Source organism: Empidonax traillii, unplaced genomic scaffold (assembly GCF_003031625.1).
Source record: "Empidonax traillii isolate 1590-97213 ecotype Southwest subspecies unplaced genomic scaffold, ASM303162v1 scaffold808:size486820, whole genome shotgun sequence".
Classification (NCBI taxonomy): Eukaryota; Metazoa; Chordata; class Aves; order Passeriformes; family Tyrannidae; genus Empidonax; species Empidonax traillii.
In genome coordinates this window covers 259,092-273,985 of record NW_020956001.1, presented here as the reverse complement: position 1 = coordinate 273,985, position 14,894 = coordinate 259,092, and the positions used below count along the sequence as shown (strand labels likewise).

At 43.2% G+C, this 14,894-nt stretch overlaps 1 protein-coding gene across 3 annotated transcripts; it reads right to left on the bottom strand.

Annotated features, from left to right (window-relative positions):
- Positions 1-290: 290 nt before the first annotated feature.
- ENTPD6 (ectonucleoside triphosphate diphosphohydrolase 6 (putative)) lies at positions 291-14,375 on the bottom strand. Of its 3 annotated transcripts, none has more exons than XM_027901712.1 (14): positions 14,328-14,375; positions 12,603-12,920; positions 11,191-11,267; positions 10,630-10,773; positions 9,462-9,537; positions 8,165-8,200; positions 6,908-6,996; positions 5,503-5,582; positions 4,566-4,630; positions 4,148-4,243; positions 3,531-3,671; positions 2,611-2,667; positions 1,506-1,618; positions 291-1,252 (listed from the first exon to the last, which is right to left on the bottom strand). In XM_027901712.1, exons 2-14 carry the CDS (start codon positions 12,859-12,861, stop codon positions 1,163-1,165), a joined length of 1,323 nt encoding a protein of 440 aa, XP_027757513.1. In that variant the 5' UTR covers positions 12,862-12,920; positions 14,328-14,375; the 3' UTR covers positions 291-1,162. The 3 variants fall into 3 exon arrangements, with proteins under 3 accessions (XP_027757513.1, XP_027757514.1, XP_027757515.1); XM_027901713.1 differs by lacking the exon at positions 14,328-14,375 and adding an exon at positions 13,183-13,296; XM_027901714.1 differs by lacking the exons at positions 291-1,252; positions 1,506-1,618 and adding an exon at positions 1,625-1,744.
- Between the last annotated feature and the right edge of the window lie 519 nt (positions 14,376-14,894).

The window sequence follows — 14,894 nt, the reverse complement described above, 5'->3', positions numbered from 1 at the left end:
CCCACGAGTCCGGGCTGGCACTGCTGGCTCTCGGGGAAGCTGAGCTCTTTTGCACCACCAAGAGACCACTTCAGTCTTCTCTATACATTCATACAAATACATCACAATTCCACAGTTAGGTTACAAACAGCACAGCACGCCCCCTCCAGCTCCTGCTGCCCCTGCCCGTGCACTGGGAGCACTGCACTGCAGCTACCCTGCCGTGGCTCAGTGTGACCACAATATATTCATTTATCACAGAAGCAGCGGTACCTGAAACAACACAGAAATGCACTCACCCCAGGCCCTGCATCAACCCTGCCAAGGCACAAAAGTCTGCAATGTCCAACAAACCGTGCTCAGGGTTTATTTTTGTGACTGTGTCTTGTTCACTGATGTTACTCCAACTGACTCCAGAACTGTCAAATCCATCATTATCCCTGCACCCAGTTCCCAGGTCTTGCTCGTCTAGATCCAGCAAATCTGATGTTGTCTTCCACCATCCACCTCCCAAAGGCAGGGAATCAACATTAGTCTTTAACGCTACAGGGCTCACAGGCTCATGCCTCCAAGTCCATATCCAGTTTCTAGAGTGCTCCCAAGCTTTCCCCTTTCACCAAGTGGAAAACAGAGCTGCAGCTTCCACGCTGCATTTCAAAGCTGCTGCCTGTCAACATCTGTGTAAATGCACCATTTCTGCACACACGTAAGTTCACCTTCAAACACGAGTAGTAACATAAAAATCATCACTGAAAACTGCTGACAAACATGAAAAATCACCCTGAAATCAGGACTGTAAAGCGTTCCTTGTGGAGTGATCGTTTCCTACAGCAACTTTAGCATACTGCAAGCTCATAGTACAGGCATATTCCAAAAAGGTGTGTTTTTCTCATAGAGATCATAGATGTCCTGCAGAGCCCTGGTTTTCCTTCCATGATGATCAAGTTTTACATCAAGCTGATGCGAGATGCTGTCAAATCAAGGCTTATTTTTTACACACTGCACTCTGCACTGTAAAAAAGAGCTAGTGATGGAGAGGACTTGGCAGGTGGTTGGAGGAAAGGAACCTGTTTCATGGTGACCTTCCAAATGACTGCAGAAGCCAAAAGCATGCCCTTCAACAGATTCTCCCATGTTGGGTTTCCAAAAAATGGAGATTCCCAAAAGTCACCTTCTAGGAGCTTTAGTACTGCAGTCTATTGAGTGAGTCGATGTAATGGAAAGTGGCTCCCAATGCCCAGCTTGTTTCAACATCGTCAATTTTCCGGGCAAGCTGGAAAAAAAATAAGCAAGAAAGTTAAAACACAATTCTTTGGGAGAATCTGAAGCACGCAAGGTGAACACACAGTGCTGAAGGTTATGACAACCAGATGGTGATACCATCGTGGGGAGAGTGCCGCTCCACCCACAACCACAGAGCACGTGCTGTAGCAAGAGGGCAAATCAAGAACTGAGCTGCCAGCATGACGACTCCTGCCTTGGCACCCTCCTGCCCACTTTCCCCAGCAATCCATTTTGTATGTCACCTTAAAGGCTTGGCTCTTTGGGAAGCCCAGCTCCTGCAGGAGGAAGGTGATGTACGTGAGGTCCATGCAGAGAAAAGGGCTGCTTCCAGGGCTGATTTCCATGGTCTTACAAACTAAGAAGAAAAAAACAGTGTCTGAATGCACACTGCGGGTTCAGGCATACCAACAGCCCAACTCTGAAAAATCTCAGCTGAATCTATAAAACACCTCTTGTCAGTTGAGCTGTGCAGTGATGGAACCTGTCACAATGGGTTGAAATGACATACACACATCAGGAGAAGCACATAAGCTTTGGAAGGAAGATCCAGACATTCTGTCTCTCCCCTAAGATAGCAGAATTTCTTTTATCTCTCCAGGAAAAGAGCCTCCAACTTCTTCTAATTCAAGGCTTCAAATATATAAGCAACCTCAGGTGTGTTACCTTCCTTGAGCACCAGCACTCAACAAATGTTGACAAAACCAAATTAAAAAAATCCAAAACCAAATAAAAGAAAAAGAAATGACAAAACCAAAATAAAACCTTTCTCAGGATGAATTACACAACCAGTATTCCAAAAATCAGAACAGCAATTGTTCAGTCATACATAAAGTTTACCAAAAAAAAACGTGACAGTTTGATCAAAGCCTGAGTTTGTGGTATTAAGAAAAGAATGTTTACACTAGTAAATCTGTGTAGACAGTTCTCTCTGCAGCTGATGAAGTGAAAAGCTATGAACCGGTTTTCCTCCTTTTCTGACCAACAATCAAGCAAATGAACAAAAAGACAATTAAACCAGATTAGAAAAGGTTATGCTAACAGGATGATAAAGCCACAACTATCTTGAAAGCATGATTTCAGAACAATTGTTAATTGTCAAGTAATTATTTACTAGTAATTCTTGAAAGAATTTTGAAATATATGTATTATGTGTCTTATATCGGCTGCAAAAGCAAATATAAAAATAGTTGAGATTTTCATAAAAAAGCAGAAGTGTTGGTGAGATGCTACGCAGAGGTACTCAATATTTCCTTAAAAACATGAGGCTTCTTAGTGTGTCACACATTTGCCACCTGGCAATGAATTTACACACAATAACTAGTAAGTGTTTGATTATATTTTACTCACCATATTTAGCTGCAATTTCAAAGTCACTGACAGTTAAGCTTCCTCCTTTCTCTTTATCTAAAAGGAAAAAAAAACTGTTCTTTTACAGTCTTCATATAAAGGCAACTATAGATTCAAGTCATAAAAGCTGTTTCAAAATCAAATCTTGAGCCACTGAAACCAATGTCAAAATTCAGACTGGTTTTAAAGGTAAAAGAACCTTTAAAAGATTCTGACTATAGGCTGAGAAGCCTTTGTTTATGAAGAACCTTTAGCCTCGTTTCCTAAAGAAACAAAGTTTACAGACTCTCACTTGATCCCTATGCCTATGCTGCTCGGCCAGTGGTGCCCGAACACAGTTATCGGACAGGGCGGGGTGCTCTGCAACACATTAAATCTGAAATTATTTGTAAAAAGAAACTGGTCAAGGAGGGGGGTATGTTTGTCCAAACTAACTTGAGATGTCATAATCTGCTTTCTACCACAGAACGTGACAGCCTTCTGTACACCAGCATACCACTGGAAAAGAGATGTGATGCATTTTGAATACATGTGGAAATATCTGAAAATCTTCATTCCATCTAAAAAGGTCAGTGGAGCAAAACACACAGCCAAAATAATTTTTTCTGCTTTACTGACTGAGAAGTTTGTTTATCATTATGAAGTTTTTTCTATTTTGGGTTGTAATAAGACAACAAAACCTCTTCTGGAATGCAAACCGTTTGTTTAAAAACAAAGTTTACCAGACATTGCAGATCCTATTTCACAGCCCCAGTCCCTTTCTACAGAAATTAACATTCAGTCAAAATCAATGCTGCGCAGCAGCGTAACAACAGACTAAGTTCCATAACAGCTTAGCAAAGCATCATGATGTCTGCAAGTGCTACCATTTATTCCATAACTTGTCATTGAAAATGAAACAAAACTAGGAGCAGACATACCTATGAGACCAGCCTCTGCTGCACGGTCATAGTAGTAGGAGAAAGTGTAAAAATCCAAATCCTTCACTTCCTCAGCTTTATGCACTTTTTTGTAGAGCATCTTTGCCACTTTATTAGAACAAGACTCATAGAGAGGCTCACCTAAAAGACGGCAAAAAACCTTCCAGCATACTATATATATATATACAGAGAGTTATATATACATACAATTTACTTAGTATCTGCCAAGAAACAGGCTCCTTTTTGCAAAATAGCACTCCATTAAATCTTCTTATGCTTATTATGCTTCTTCTTCCAGAGGCAAACACCTACCATCCTCAGGCTGGGACTAAGTATGTGACAGATAAGAGATGAACAACATCATTAGAGACAGAAGGATTTTGAAAGACCTGTTCAAGGATTGCTGAAGTCCATCTGCATCACTACCAGCAGCTTTACTGACTGGGCAGACACCTCATGGCACAACAGGAAAGAGCTGCATGATCTCTTTAACAGCACGGCAAGAGGAACCAGAGAGAAGAGTAAACAGAGTCTGGTATCTTTGCAAGAGGTTGAGAGTTTGATTTACTCTGCTAATCGCATCTGGCCCAGATAGGAAGAGTGATAAATCACTATACCTGCCTTCTGTCCTTTAATTTTGTACACTATCTCAGCATGTTGCCATTCAGATTTGAAGCCAGGTGGTAAACAAGGGCTGATCAACTCCTCTTCTGCTGCAGAAGTAAAACAAAGCCACACTAAACAAAAAGATGAAGAGTTAAATTCAGAGCCCTCACCCCCAGCAAGGCACCTCCATGGTCCAGTCACGGTTCAGATGTCCCATGCCCGCCTCCCACCCAGGGCTGGCAAGAATCCAAGTCTCCTGGGATCTAGCAATGTCACCTCCTGTATTTGTCTCAAATGCTCCCAGCCATAGTAACAGCAGTCCACATGCCACTCGGGAACCTTGAGCCCCGAGGGAAGGGGTCATACAACTCCTCCCCCCACCACCACCCTGTGCTCAGAGCCAAGACTTGAGGACTGCCCATAACTTACAGGGTTTTCCCTCAACTCCGCCCAAAATGGCAAGCCTTGCTGACATCAGCCCAAGTCCCAGGTAACTGCAAAGGGATAAAAGCCTCTGTGAAAAACAAACATCATTCCTCTGACACTCCACTGACAACCTGGCTGGGACATGCCAGTCTCCTCTGAACAGTCATTGCGAAGTGGCTTGAGTGAGCAGCTCATGCACATAAGAGGAACAGTGTGACAACCTGCTCTCAGATTACTCTCACCCAGAATGATAATTGCTCTCTGAAAAGCTCAGGCAATAGCTGGCAGCTGTAATCTGGCTCTTGAAGAGCTGGCAATTGTATCCCAAAGGCACCCCAGCCACTAGCATACAGAACTGACTCTTTCTGAGGCCAAACATACCCCACAGCAAACGCAGGTGGGAAGAAGTTGCTTGTCTCTGCCCAAAATACTGGGAGCGACAGATACAAAGTGCTATGAACTGACTCCAATCCCCATTTTTCATTCTCCTGTGCCACTCAGTGGTGAAGAGGTAAAAGAGTTGGGAGTGAAGCTGAGCCTGGGAAGGAAGGAGGGGTGGAGGAAAAGTGTTTTTTTATTTTTATCTTATTTCTCATTATCTTACTGTTTAATTGGCAATAAATTAAATTAAATTCTCGAAGTCAAGTCTCTTTTGCCCACGACAGCAACTCTTAAGTGACCTCCCTGTACTTATCTTGACCCATGAGTTTTTGGTCGTATTTTCTTCCCCCTGTCCTATTAATGGAATGGGAGCGATAAAGTGGCTTGGTGGGCACATGGTGGGCGGCCAAGGTTAATCTACCACAATCACATGGTTCAAGTGTCTCCACTTCTTCCCGGTACTCACTGGCAAGGATCCCAGTTCAGAAAAACACCTAGGTCTCACTGGCTTCACAGAAAGCTTTGATTTGTAAAGTGTGCTCTCCTTCCCACAACTAACCTGTACGAATACAGCTTGTAGGTGTGGTTAAACATGTGAAATGAAGTTGTGTGGCCAGCTGGTGATGTCTGGAGAGATCCCTGGAGGGACAAAAAGATGTCACTGACAGATTTCTGCCATCCAGCAGCAAACATCAACAAAGAAATCTTTCAAAAGTCAGGAAAAACATGAAACGATCCTAGCATGATTTAGAGAGAAATTACGAATTTGCAAGTATTTCAAACTGACTGCTGATATGCAAGACAACCACAAAACCTGGAGCTAGTAGTGTCTTCACATAACAGTCTCTACACTGGTTACACCAAAATGCCGTGTAAAAAAATTACTTTCATTAAAAGGAATCCTTATTCCAGCTCTTAACTGCTTTTGTCAAGAGGTTACAGCAACTGCCTCTTCACGTGATCCCTACTACAGAAAACTGTGAGCAAACTAATACAAAAGCCAGGCATACATTAACCTCCTACTTGAGTGGAAATAATCTGTGAATTTGCACAAGCCAGAGGAAAAGCACTTTACTGTGCTTGCCAAGGAACAGAGTGAGGACCATCCTCTAGTCTGAAGAAATTAAAGGATAATTATCTAACACACTTTGCAACGTATTCCCCGAGTGCACCGGAACTAGCACGTTTGTGGGGAGCAAAGCTCCGGCCCCAATGCTGTTCATGCTGCTCATATCTTAACACAATCTCTATGTCCAGAATTTCCACATCCCAGACCCTTCACATCCCTTGCCATTCTGCTGTAACAACGCATGTCTTGATTATCCCAAGCTGGACACAGCATCCCATCCCTCTGCTTTTGTGCAGCTTTACTAAGAATACTATCTCTGCTCAGGCCACGGCCTTACAATTCCACACCCACAGGGCTTCCAGCTCACAGAACACCTATAAAAATGCCACACCAGGAAGCTGAAATGACATCAGAGTATATTTTTTACTGCATAACAGCAGCTGCTCCTTAGAAAGCATTCATTTGCAGCTGAGTGAACCCAGGAAAATTAAAAAACCAGGGTCGAGAAGACATCTGTGTTCCTAAAACCCACTGCAGGCCAAATCTTGGACTTGAATTCATGAACAGCATTGCTTTTTGAGTTCTTCGTTGCAAGCTGCACAAACTGAGAGTCAAGGATTAGGACACTCAGGTGAACAGGGTATTTTCCACGAGATAAAGCAGCCCTGGCACTCGCCACATGCACCACCGACCCACGGAGCTGGAGGATGGACAGAGTTGTGATGCCTCTCTGACTATAAGAAGGCAGATGTGACCAAGTGACCTGAGGTTTTCTGTCACAAGTGCGCCTTCATGTCACACTGACAAACTCTTGCTCTGTCTCCAAGGGAAAGAAATCTGAGCAGTTACTGATTTCTGCACCAGCATTTCCCAACCGTGTGCATGCTCACATTACCTCAGTGCGCGGAAGGAAGGTGATCTGTGTTGATCCACCACCCAAATCCAGCATCCCTACACTTCTCTTCTGCGGATCATCTAGTCTACCTGAAATGTGTGGCAGAACAGAGAAATCCAAGGTGGGCACTGTGAGAAACTGGCTAGGAACAAAACCAGAAGTACAGTGGTAAAGAAAGAGAATAATCTAACTCCTTCTGTCAGCTTCCAGACAGAACTAAATTATACTGTTACCTACTGGGCACTGATTTTGGCTTTATAAGACCCAAAAATCTTAAAGTGACAGAGTTTCTCTTATTTCTCTGGTGGCTGTTCATGTCCTAATTACAGCAGCTTTGGTTATTGCATTCCTAAATATTTCTCAGTGGATGCAAGGACCTTTTACAAACCCTACTCTGGTAACCACTTTGTAACACAGAGGAATGTGGTTTTCTTGGCCACCTCTCCCTGATCCCTTAGCAGTATTTTGCAGTTTCCTATGGCCAAAGGGATGGCATACTGAAAAGAGCTGTCCTAATAGACTCTGCCCTCTTGGAATTCTTCCTGCTGCCAGCCAAAACCACTCCTCTCATCTAAGTCTAGCTCTTCTCAGTTAGATCCCTCAAATGCACCTTCTTGACAAGGACAGTTTGTGCCAAGTACCTCAGTATACCTCATGATGGCTGATGTTTGAAGATCACTAATCTTTCTGATATTTCCTGGGGACATAAAAAGCTTCAGAGCACACTGCTCCACACACTGTGTGTGCTGAAGAGAGCACTTGGATGGCAGACTGCATTACATATTGTCAGACAGGTCTTCAGCTGAGTTTTTTCTCTACTCTTCAGCTGCCCTTTTCTCACTCAGCAGCGTAAACACTTGTGGCATTTCTACATTATAAATCTGTAAGGAAGTAGCATAGCATTTTCTTTTACTCCGTGCAGCTGCCAAGCACATCTAGAGCATTCACATTAAAAATTTAGCCAGAGTCACAGCAGACTCAAAAAGGAATAAAATGCTCTGGTACCCTACAGGGAACTGAAAGAAACGCTACATTAAACATCTACAGAAAAAGATTAAACTCCTCACTCTGTCAAGTAAAAGGCCAAAATCCTAATGACTTAAACAGGCCAGGCCAAAAATAGCTGCTGACTTATTCTCAGACTCTTCTTTCCCCTATTCCACGCCAATGAATGAGCAAATCCCATGGAGGGGCAAAAACCAGCATGAATTTCACAGCATCCATCATATCTTTATGCACATGCTCATGTACACATACCTGTTAAAAAGTTTATTGTGATCCAGGCTGAAATACCTAATGAGGAGAAGATTCAGAAGATGCACTGTTAAATCATACCATTTCATTTTATCTCACAGCAGTAACAAGTACATTACATTTCCAGAACTGTCAGTGGCTGCCCAATACCAAGGTAAGACGCCTTGAACGAAGAGAATTACCTCCTCTATAACAGCTTTTGTGATATTTGTGAGAGAAGCCCCATGTATGAAATGCCCGGAGAACTCTGTATTTCACAGGTCAAAAAGTTAGGCAATGAGCTACAAAGGCTTCAGTTCTCAGTTAAAAGACAACAAGACAACTGAGACTCACATTGTTTGTCTTCTAGAAAAACACTTGTATTTTTTTCCACTTGTAGAATTTTGTTTGATATTATGCATTCAACCTTCCTTTTGAATACTAAGAATTTTTATCTTTCAGTGTTCTAATTTTTCCTCTTTTCGTCTAAGCAATTTTGTGAGCTATGCCATTTCTGTCCTCTTTTTTTTTAATAAACCATTTCTCCATAAATTAGGTGAATTAGTGGGCCTTATGTTAACAAATTCAAATATTTATTCATGTGGTTAAAACTCAAAGCATTCTAGGGAGCATGGCCCATTTCAACCCTTGGCTGAACCAAGGCTGTCACTGTTATTAATGATTTTAAAACAAAACAACAAGAAGAATTACAATGCCTTTCTACCATTATGTAGCAAAAAAAGAAACTCATAAACAGCTTCACCTATTTTAAAGTTTTGTTTCTAAGCAGATTTAAAACACATTTCAACACTCAGTTACATAGAATTTAGATGTTCTGTCCTCAGCACTTTTTGATGAACATCATCTTACTTCAGTATATATTTTTTTCTCTATATAATATTTTTTTCAGATCGAACTCACAATCCCACTCATTAGATCAGCTTTAATTAACATTATGACCACATATTCCCAGAAAGCTCTGATAAGTATTGTCACAAGCAGAGTGTGCAAACCTAGTTGTTGAAGACCATCTCAACAAGCAGATATTAAGAAACTTTTCTGGAAGTGCTGACTGCACAGTGGCTTCCTGGTGATCCTACAGGAACTGTCCAACACTCAGAGCTTTAAAGATCAGGACAGAGTTCAGGACTTCAAATTGGAAAATGTAGCACAAGATCTCTTTGGCAGGCACTGCCTGTGGCAGCATAAAAACTCTGTCAAGCCCACTGCTTCTGGGTTCCCACTGCAGTGAGTAAAGGACTTGTCACAGTGCAGCAGGAATCTCCAGGACTCCAGAAGGAGTCTCCACAAGATAGCCTACCTTCATCAGTTCCGTTCATTATTGACACACAGTCGTCCCTCACAAAGAAGGGGGAAGCCTGAAATATCTCCTTCACCTGCAGTTCAAATAAAAGCTACAGTCAGAGAAATACTTTTTCAGCTGGAAAACAAGTTTTTTAAAACTCCAGTTCTACACTACAGCTCCTCTTCTCGGGCCAAATCCTGACTGCTGCTCACCACTTAGTTTGAAGTTCAAGAGTTCAACAAGCATCACCTTTACATACCTTTAATTTGGTGCAGAGACAGGAAATGGATGAGTGGGTTTTCAAGGATAAAGACTGCTCAGAAATGCCATTAGCACGGAATGACATGGGTAGGAAATGGACTCCAGTTTACTTTGCCGCAATTGGTGACCCACAGGCTACCATACACGCATGGGAAAGGCAGGAGATGGACAACCTAGCTTTCAGGAATGTCCCAGGGAACTGCATTTTCAACAAGAGCATGTTGGCTGATAATGATCCTCTATACCCTATCCTATATGAGGCAGCAGAGCCCTAGCTTTGCAGGGTCCTCTAAAGTTTCAGCTGAAATTCAGTGTGGAAAAGAACTGGCCAGGCTGCAGGCAGCAGAGGCTTTGGTTTCAACCACCCCCCACTTCTTCCTTCCAATTATTGCTTAGAAAAAGAGTACACTCAGTGCACACTTAATAAACATTTCCTGCAGCTCAAAGGTCTAGAACATGTTTTATTTTTGTAATATTTTAAAATATGAAATGCATTTTACATGCCTATAAATACAATTTACATTATTTTCAATCAATATTGAAAGGAGTGACCTTGCAGCAGCAGGTTGACAACGTGGCCAACCAAACAGCAGAGAGCTTTTCTCAAAATAGCACCATCCTGGTCAAACCCACCACCAAACACGACCAGTAAGAACAGGCCTGTAGTTACTGTTAGTAGGGTCTCACTGCCTTTGTTATGTTATCTGTCACCTCCCAGTTTACTTGGAGCTGCCATCATTCCTCTTGCTTGCACTCACACAGCTTTTCCCCCGAGTGCATTTGAGATCAGTTGGCTTTGACTGTTTTTGGGCTAAACAATTGGAATTGATTAATATACACAAAAAATATGCACATTACACAGAAAGGACCACAGTTTGCTACACAATATCTGGCAAGCAAATGGAAAGACAAGAAATAGTACCTTGTCCAGCAACTTTTGAGCTTTCTCTCCTGGCAGCAACCGTAGGCCAGCTGTGGCTTTCAGGACCAGAGGAGTAAACTTCCACAGCTCCATAGGAACTTCCTTCTTTGCCACCTCCAGGAGCTCTTCTATTCCCTGGACACTCTGTGAGCAGAGAAAGAACAAAAAAAGGCATCTTAAAAACTCTTTTGAAAGGGAAAAAGGGTGATCAGAGGCTCAGTTCACTGTAAATGTGAAACAGACAAACTAAAAGCATGAGGGGCCAGGAGAAGGTATAGGACTCACTATCTCCTACAGCGTAAGTCCCAGTGGATATAACAGATTATCGAGCTACAGGTCAAAACTTGAAAGAGTCTCTTTTTCAGACAGTGACATAGAACTTTCTGCCACTCAATGTTTTGGCTACAAAGGGCTCAAAAAGCAGTATGACAAATTCTTGGAAAACAAAGTTTTTTGGAGCCAGTAAAACACTATGAGCTGGGTATAAGTCTGGCTCAGGGAGTGCCTAAATTCCTGTGAGCTTGAAGGTAAGGGAGACAGAAGAGAAGTCACTTAAATTACCTTTTCGACATCATCAGCATATGCAGATAGACCTGGTTTCAGTGCTTTAAACGTCTCATGGGTCAGTTTGGGAGTTTCTGTTCAAAAGCAGTATTCCAAAATAAGTAACAATACAAATAATTTTGCATACACAAAAAAAAAATCATTTAACAAATTACATTACTACATGCTAACGGAAGTCCGTTGAAGCCTCTGTCTAATGAACTTTCAGTAGCCACCTGACCTCTAAAAACAGCCCTTGCTATGGAATTAGATTATGAGAAAACCATTTTTAAACTCATTACTGGTTTTCAGGTGCTGGTGTCCACGATGCTTACATTTTTCACGCGTATCAGACAACGGGTGCAACTTGTCTTTGAGGCCTCACACCTGCCATGTGCAGCTTTTTAAACTGCACCTGTAACAAAGACTCCAAATTTCAGCATGCTCTGTTCTGACTAAACTTGGTTCCAGCAAACCCTAGTGGAAGTTTTTCCACTATTTTCAGTAACAGCAGAGGGAGCCAGATTTAAATATGTTGCCAACCTGTAGCACTATATGTACCCGCAATCAAGACAACACCAGCCCAACACCGTCCTCCTGTACCCAACTACATTCTATAAAGTTTGCTGCAATATATTCTGAAATTATATTTAAAGAAAAGCAGGCGAGGAAGCAGTGAAGACTTGGGAATACATTAAAAGAAGGAAATCACTGGACTGTTGTTTAACACCTTTGTTGGCTAAGCCTTACAACGGCCCATTATGCAAACCTACTGTGCTCCCCAGAGGTCAACCATACCATACACGCTGCTAATCCTGAAAACCTTCAGGTCACCTACTAATAGCATCCACACAAGTTCTCTGATCTTTAACACATAAACAAATGAAGCCTAGTGCTCCAGAGGAAAACTGGGGATTTTTTGTACACTTCTGTCTCGTTTCTCAGCAGTTCCTGTCCAGATGCAATACACATCAATTTTAATCAAACAATTTGCAATTTTTGTTTTGTTTTACAGTTTAAATCCAACACTGAAGCCAAGGATGCACTAAACCAGACACTGCAGAGAGAAGCAGCTGACTACCAGGAACTGGAGACAGCCAACAACCTCATGGTGAAAATTTGGGGAAATAAGGCAGTTTGAATTTATAATCTCTCTCACCAGTGTGATGAAAAATTGCCCTTCTTCAAGCCACAACTCTAAAAGTACAGCTGCTATTTAGTTCACATTCTGACATTACAGCATTTTCTTCTTGTTGAATGTTTCATAATTTCATCCAAACATACATGCCAGAATCATAATATACTTCCCACTGACTCTTCAGAAAGAGCTGAAGCATGTTTGTTCAAGTAATTCCTAGAAAAGAATCATCAATAATCTGCTCCATAACGTAATGGAAGATTTAATCTATCGTGCAATGAGCAGGACATACCTCTCGGCTGCTGTGTAAATTTAAATATATGGATGCGAGTTCCTGTGCTTCCTGCATCAAACATAATTCCATAAAAGACTGAGAGATCTGCGGTCACTGCCCGATGGTTCAGTTTATCTCCCTTGCTTTCAGCAATTCCTTCTGTTGCTCCCAGGAGTGGTTTGGAATCCAAGCGCCATTTTATGTATGCAACATAAATAGCTATGCATGCCAAAATCCCAAAAGCGAAGAACCGCTTTGACATCTTCATGGCTTCCATCTATCAGATGTTTTGCGTCTTCCCTTTATCACACAGAACAGGTGGTTCCCACATCATTCCTACATCCAACAGAAGAGAAAAAGTCTCTTTTATTCTCTAAACCTGAGTAATGGATCTAAGAGTATGATGCCTACAACACTGAACACTCCCAGTTGATCCAAAGGAACACATCCTCCCTCAGCACATCATTGAGATCTACAGCTAACCTTGAGGCACGGAGCAGCATAAATCTTCTTTTCCCCCACTGCTACAGAGGCCTTAGAGTCACAGAGTAAGGAAAGTTCAGAGAAGCTAAATACAGTAAGTGAGGTGGGAAGGGACCTCAAGAGGCCTCCAATCCAATCTCCTGCTCACAGCATGGGCAGCTATGGGGCCCCTCCATTTTATCCAACTCAACTTGAAGAAGTCTGAGAATGAAGATCCCACAGCTTCTCTGGCACTTTCCTGGATAGTGAAAGAATCCCAGAAGATTGGACAAGGACAACTTTTTAAAGGGCAAGAGGGAATTGAGTGCCCCTCTCCCCCATCTCCAATACCAGGAAAGAAACTGCAGCAAAGCACAATGCAAAAAATCTAAAAGCACTCACCTGACACCATCCAGATGATTAAAAAACAGTCAGTGATGATTTATGGGAAGCAAAATAACATTATTTTTCCTTTTTTCTAAAGGGCAATGAAGAGAGAACAAACCAATCGACCAAGTTGAGTTAAACAAGGTTTTGACACACATCATCTGTTGGTGATATAAATTCAGGAGGAATACAAAAGGTGTGAAGGGGAGGAATTTAAAATCAAGATGATTACAAGCATATTGCCAAAAGCAGGTAAGACAAAATTTCGTAAAAATGGAGAACACCTAAACCACAGGCACAAATATACGTGAAGAACAGATCAGCGTAAGGGAAAGGGAACTGTAGGCTGTCATGACACTGAAATCAGGAAGACGGCATTGGGGAAAAAAAAAAAAAATCTTCCTGGCTTCTACCAGCAGGCAGGGACATGCAGGTGGCAATCGCTGCAGGTCTACGGGATGATCACTCCAACCCTTCTAGTGCCAGAAAGGCCTCAACTGCAGCTACACGAGAGCTAAATGTCACAGGAAGGAGCAAAAGCCGCAGGGATCTTGTGTCTTTGAAGAGACACGAGCCCCACCGCAGGAAAGGGAGGACTGCAACGATGAGGGGGAGGCCTGGAGGCGCAACAGCCTGGAAGCACTCCCACCCTACCGCCGTCTGCCCGACGAGGACTGGGACTGTCCTTTCCCTGCCTTTGTCAGGGGACGCCGAGATTTTTCTGCAAGTGAAAAATCTTCCCGCCTGCGCCGCCGAGGGCGGACGGGGATCCGGGCGCCGGGATCCGGGCACGGCCCGCAGGACACCCCCAGCTCACGCACATGTCCCGCTGCCCTCCCTCCCTTCCTCCCTCCCTCCCTTCCTCCTTCCCTCTCTCCCTCCCTCACTCACCCCCCGCTCACGCCGCCCCCGCCGGCCCCGCCATGACACCTCCGCTGCCCGGCCTGCGGGCGGCGCCGCTCCCAGCGCGCAGGCGCGGGGTGGGCCCCGCGCCGTGAGGGGAGGCCGGTTCGGCAGCGGGGGAGACCCCCCGGGGCTGGGCGTTCCCTGAAAAATGTGCTTAAAGGTGGAGCGAAACGCTCCAAATCGGAGAGATGTGGGGGAACGGTGTTGGAAAAGTGTGGGATATGTCGTAACTACCTTTAAGTCATAGTGTTATTTGATGTTTGATCTTTGTGTACTTTCAAGCCTCATTAGCAAGAAAGGAGACTTAATCAGTGGAACAGACAACAATTAACGAGCTCTAAGGATGGGGTGCATCCAGACGCGATCTCTAAAGCATGATGCAAATCAAGAAACTGCTGTATGTCAGTAGAGCAGGTGGTAGTTAGCATCCCTCAGTCAAGGACACCCTGGAGCTAATAAACTCTAAGGACAAAGTAAATGAAGATGTTGACCTATATATTGTCAACTCGGCAAAAGATTCGGGGTCCACTTATCCTATAGCTCAACTATCTTCAT

What these genes read in the sequence shown, in the direction of transcription:
- ENTPD6 (XM_027901712.1), bottom strand. Translation starts at nt 12,861, where the DNA reads ATGGAAGCCATGAAGATGTCAAAGCGGTTCTTCGCTTTTGGGATTTTG. An exon ending in ATTTACACAGCAGCCGAGAG is followed by an intron (nt 11,268 to 12,602) that starts GTATGTCCTGCT and finishes GCTTTTGAACAG; the next exon opens with AAACTCCCAAACTGACCCAT. An exon ending in CCTTCCTTCCGCGCACTGAG is followed by an intron (nt 5,583 to 6,907) that starts GTAATGTGAGCA and finishes TTGTCCCTCCAG; the next exon opens with GGATCTCTCCAGACATCACC.